The sequence below is a fragment of the Macaca mulatta genome, chromosome 10, assembly GCF_049350105.2.
Source record: "Macaca mulatta isolate MMU2019108-1 chromosome 10, T2T-MMU8v2.0, whole genome shotgun sequence".
Lineage (NCBI taxonomy): Eukaryota > Metazoa > Chordata > Mammalia > Primates > Cercopithecidae > Macaca > Macaca mulatta.
The window spans coordinates 84,104,396-84,110,035 of record NC_133415.1 but is presented as its reverse complement, the minus strand read 5'-3'; the positions used below and the strand labels follow the sequence as shown (position 1 = coordinate 84,110,035).

At 40.6% G+C, this 5,640-nt stretch overlaps 1 protein-coding gene across 1 annotated transcript; it reads right to left on the bottom strand.

The window, feature by feature from the left end:
- Positions 1–3,019: 3,019 nt before the first annotated feature.
- DEFB115 (defensin beta 115) lies at positions 3,020–5,008 on the bottom strand. Its single transcript, NM_001193391.1, is given in 2 exon segments — positions 3,020–3,192; positions 4,915–5,008. Coding segments are annotated over 2 exon segments (267 nt in total).
- Positions 5,009–5,640: the final 632 nt, after the last annotated feature.

Sequence of the window (5,640 nt, the reverse complement as noted above, 5' to 3'; positions counted from 1 at the left end):
CCTCTGTTCAACCTTTTATGCTATTATTGTTATGCATATTAATTCTATAAATATTATAATGCCCTAAGACATTATTATAATTGGTTTTTATGGTCAATATTCATTTAGATTTACCAGATAGTTATCACTTACAATGTTCTTTACAAATGGAGTTTTTTGACCAAAATGAAAATAATTCTAGTTAAAAGCATGAAAATAAAAAAATACTGTAGGTTTGCCTTTTTAAAAATGTAGCACAATCAGAGTTATTTGCAAAAATATTTTAGGTTCCAATCAGTTTTTCTCTGGACTTTTCCTTATGCTTTGTTAGTTAAGCAGTGTTTTAAAAAGTTACTTCTTATATCATCATTCTTGTCAATTTTCTCTTTAATTTTCGTTAATGTAATTCTTACTGATCCTCATTTATTAGTGGCTTTGCATATTAACAGTGTAATTTTATAACATGACTATCATTATCTAGAGAAAATCCTGCATATTCAAGAAGGTGTAAATGTCACTCTACAACAATTTGCCATGCATTTTTGCGTTTTCACGATTAGTCCATGGAAGACATTCACCTGCTGGGTTTGGGAGAGGCACAGGTTCTAAGAAATTGAGATGTTTGAGTGACTTATTTCACCAATGAGTTTTTAAATTAATAAATATTCTTAGGATGACTTTTCTTCCCTACTTAACCTCTTTTCAGAGGGGGATGGAATAATCTGGTTTGCAATAAGAACCTTTCAGGCAGAAGTGGCAGTCTATAAAAAGAAGGGCAAGAAATTAGATTAATTAATTTCCAGGAATAAGGTTGTTTGGGAGGTCCATGGTGGGAATTGAAAGGGAGGAGGAACTAGATATAAAACTACTGAGACACGCAGGGATTATCATAAAGGGAATTGAGAATTGATTTCTGAAAGGGTTATGCAGCTTTTGGAAAATTTGGAAAGAAAAAAGTTCATATTTGGATTGTAGAGATGTTCTTCTGGCAACTGTATGAAAAGCCTGGAGTGAGTCGAAGTCCTAATGAGAGAAAAAGAGATGACTAGGATGCTGATGTTACAGTACATCTGTATCAGTGTGCCAGGGCTGTCACAACAAAGTATCACAGATCAGGTGACTTAAACAATACAAATTTATTTTCTCACAATTCAGGAAGCTAAAAATCTGAGACCAAGGTGTCAGTAGGGTTGGTTTCTTCTGAGTCTTCTCTCTTTGACTTATAGATGGTCATGATCTCCCTGGAGCTTAACGTGGTCTTCTTGTTCTGGGTCATAATTATTTGCAGAATAATTTTTGTCCTAATCTCTTCTTTTAAGAACAGTAGTCCGATTGAATTTGTATCTGTCCTAACAACTTCATTTAAACTTAATCACCTTTCAAGACTCTGTCTCCAAATGCAGTCACATTTTGAGGCACTGGAGGTTCTGACACACAACACACAATTTTTAGGGAGTGGGGCACAAAATTCATTCCATAGCAATGGACAAGGAAAGATGATGGCTGAACTGGAAGACTAGAGGCAGAGATGAAGAGCAGGTGCTATGGAAGCAGACTTGGAAAGTCTCTGTGGCTAACATGATATATGTGTATGGGGAAGCAAGGAGGAACAGAAGGTGTATTTTATGGTTTGAGTGCCCAGATTGAGGTATACATTTCCTATTTCTCAGTCTCTCTCTTCAACCTCCATGCCTTTGCTCTCTAAGGTGGCGTCTTCTGCAATCATAGGTAGAGAGTGCATAATTCTCACCATAATGTAAAGAATGAGGAAGGCCTTAAAGGTTGAAAGGTATACGGAGTTTATAGTCCGGACCAATGCTTCCATTTTGAAGATGCCTCATAGTATTCTAGTCGGGGGAAATGAGAGAACTGACAGGAAGTACTTTGAGAACTGGGCTGCCATTATTGTGATGATTGCTGTACCTTGCCTTTGGACTGTATCCTCCAGATAATTGTGTCAACAGAAGGTAGGGATACTTTTCAACTTCAGATATGATTGGCTGCAACTCTGCAAAGCCAGAGCCATTTCTCCCTCAAGTGCAACCCAGGATAACCTTTATTTGAACCTGGATGAACCTGCTAGGACTGGGTTCATTACACATTTTGGCCACAAGAGGGCACACAAAGCTCTTTCTTCACCACATCTTCCCTATTAAAGAGGTCGGTTCTGTGTGGGAAGAGTAAAGTGAAACTTTTCGTAACGCAGCAATCTCGTTCCACTTGAAGAAAGCACAGTGCCTGAACCCAGGCATTGCAGGTTCAAAGTCCTGTTACTGAACTAGCTATGCCATTTAGGGCAAGTCACTTAAACTCACTGTGACTTAGTTTCCTCTTCTGGCAAAGGAGCACACTAGTTCCTGTCTCCTGGAGCTGTTGTTGGGACAAAATGAAGTAAAGTGCTTAGGACAAGACCTTGCACATAATAAGTTCTCACTGAATGTTGCGCCTTTTATTTTCCACTTCCATTTGCTTGGGGGCAGGAGTAGTTGCCTCCTGGTCAGAGGGCATGACAATCTTTGGACAGCCAAAGGTGCTTAGGAACTTGGGGTAAGGGATAAGTTCCAAGAGTAAGACCATACGGCAGAGCCTTGAGCTAAATTTTGAACTTAAGACAGAAAAGGACAATTTCTGGATTACACTGTTTTATTGCGACTCTCCAGGGTGAGACATCAGATAAGAATCTGTAGCTAAGGTCCAGTTTACGTTAACCTGGTAAACTTCTACATTCAGGGACCCGGGCAGAGGTTCGGGAATTCAAGATCTAGATCCTGTAAAATTTTCTTACCGTGAAAACCACTATTATCAGTCATATCCAGCGATGGCTTAGAGCGTTGTTGGGCTACAGTAGACTAGAGAGAGATATTGATAGCAGGAATGAGTGTGTTTTTCTAGAGAGAGATATTGATAGCAGGAATGAGTGTGTTTTTCTAATGGGACCTGTGAAGACTTAACAGAGATCTAGGACAATGCAGGTGCCCCCACTAGCCATTTCACTGACTCATTATAATGACTATTAAAAATCTGAATTCAGAAGTCGCAACTAGATATATAGCTCGCTTGTCTCTTTTTGGTCATGAATGTGTGATACTTTATCCTTTTCTTTAGGGACACAGCAAATATATTTTCCCCCACATTTTTCTTTCTTCCTCTCAATTTCTTTGCATGATTTCCTGCATCTGCCAATTCCGTAACAGCACCTTCTGATCCATCCATCTATCAAAATAAGCAAATACATGAATATACAAATACATTTAAAAAGTAAATACTATTAAACTAAGGATGTTGGTAATAGTAATAATGGTTAGAGTGAAACATTGATTTTGACACCTAATGACATTCATGGGAATGTTATAAATTTGTACATGTTTAATGACTACTGCTGGTCTTGACATGCAGTAGATAGGAGTAGTTATCTTCCTTCCTCTAACCAGCTCTAATTGAATTTTATTCCTATGCTTATGATACTTTCATCTCTGTCATTTTTCACGGTCTCACTAAATCTGGTTCTACTTCCTCTCTAAATCTAGCTGCTTGCTAGGGAGTGGGACTAAGCCTTCAATTATCTGTTTTTTCTCTCTCCATTCTTTATTTATCTAACCACAATTTGTTGAGCATCTACTATGTGCCAGGCATTGTTTGTTCTAGGGGTGCTTGCCCCAGGGGTTGTTTAAAGCAAGACCCTGAACAATGGATGATCAATTTACATTCTGAGCTGTGGCTGATGTTGTGTGTGTGTGTTGGGGGAGGGGGAGGCGGGTGCAGGGAGGGTTTAACACTGTGCCCTTCTCTGATTTATTTTCTGTGACTCTAAGTCAGGGCAGACTGCAAACCCAGCTTTCCCAGCACATTGGATTCAGTTGAGAGATCATTATATCTTAGTCTAAACTACAGATTCTTTCCACTTGTCTTTTCCCCAAACTCTTCTTCTGGGAGATAATTCCTAATTCTCTCTCTTTTACCAGAAGGTTCAGACAGAAAAAAATCAGTCACATTGACTCTCACTTTTCTCTTCCAGTATTTCATAAGTCAATATGTAGATTCTTTCTCCAAAATGTCTCTTGCATCTGCAACTCCCTCTATTCTACTTGCCCTCACTGGAATATAAGGCATGCTCAAACCAACTCAGGGTTAGCCCAGAATAACCTTCTTTTGCTTCTAGAACAACTGAGTGATTGGCAAAGGCTTTCAGCTTGAATAGCTGCTCCGAGAAAGGATGTGACTTCCAACAGCAATGACCCAAAGGAAATCACAGAATTAAAAATCATCAACTTTAGAGCCCCTGGGAAGCCTACGGGGAAAACATTTCCATTAGAAAGTTATTCACCACCTGGCCAAGATGCCTGTTTATACTGTTAGAGAGCTTTGAGCATGTTCAACTTGAAAGCCAAAATCTGCTCTAACCCCAGCTCCACACGGTGAACCTATTTTTATAAACCTGTAGATATCCAACATCAACTTAACAACTTTTTCACCATATATCCCAAGACAAGAGCAAGTTGCCTCCTCTGCCTGCTTTAAAGGAGCACTCAAAGCCCAACAACAGTGGAGAAGTGAAGTAATGAGACTGATTATTACAAGAGGTAGTATCAACTGAAAGTGGGGTTGAAGTGAGAGACTCACAGGATGAGACTGTTGACATATGGGCCAGAGGCATTCAGGATACTAGAGATGTTGGGGTTGCTTCTGCATATGGAAGGGGCATCATATAAAACACCTTGGCCTCTGCAGATATTCTCCAGGTTCCCTAATGAGAAGCACCATCATGAGCAGGGCTGACAGGCTGCCCTTCTTATGGGAGAAAATTCATTATAAGCCCTTCATCAGATCTTCGCCATCCCCATGGGCTCTCCTCGCTTCCACACATGTTTTCCAATGATTCTGTGGTTAGGATCCCATCCTCACTCCCTTTTCCCTCCTCTCCATGGTTCTGTTTACCTGGGGCAGTCTGAGCCAGGACCACAAGGACATCTAAGGTCAGGACAAAGAGTTTAATGTCTACTGAGAGGGGTGAGAAATGATCTGGCAGCATTCTGAATGTGCTGGGGAAGCTGGGTGTGCACTCAGCATTTTATTGACCTAGGTAAGGCTGAATCACAGACAATAAGTTAGAGAAGGGCAGAATGTTACACCACCCAGAACATCAGCCTGCCACTCAGCAGTATAAACTGATCATCCCGTGTTCAGGGTCCTGCTCTAGATATCCTTGGGGATGGTGAAAGGCACTAGCAGAGGAGGTACAAGTCCTCCACAAGGCTCTTGCACTGGGCAGAGAACAGATCCCTTCTCCAAGAAGCCTTTCCTGTCCCTCTCCTTCATAGTTTATCCCCCTTCCCTACATTCCCACAGCTGTTGTTTTCTTTTCCTCTATTTGTTTATCATGACACACTGGAACTAAGTGTTTTTCTAGTTCCTCCTCCCTTTCAGAATGATGCCCTAAGGGAAGCTTTTAATAGACAGTGAGACCCCTGAGGTTAGGAACAGGCTGTCATTTTGTTACACCCAGAGTATGCAGTGAACGTGTGTTGAAAAGCATTGAGTGAGTGAATGTACATATGGCATATACTTGTATCCCGGTAGCTCTTAGAATTGGCATTTCCCAGCTAAGAAAATGCAGGCTGAGAGTGGAAAGGAATTGTCTAGGGTCCCACCATAAGCAAGAAA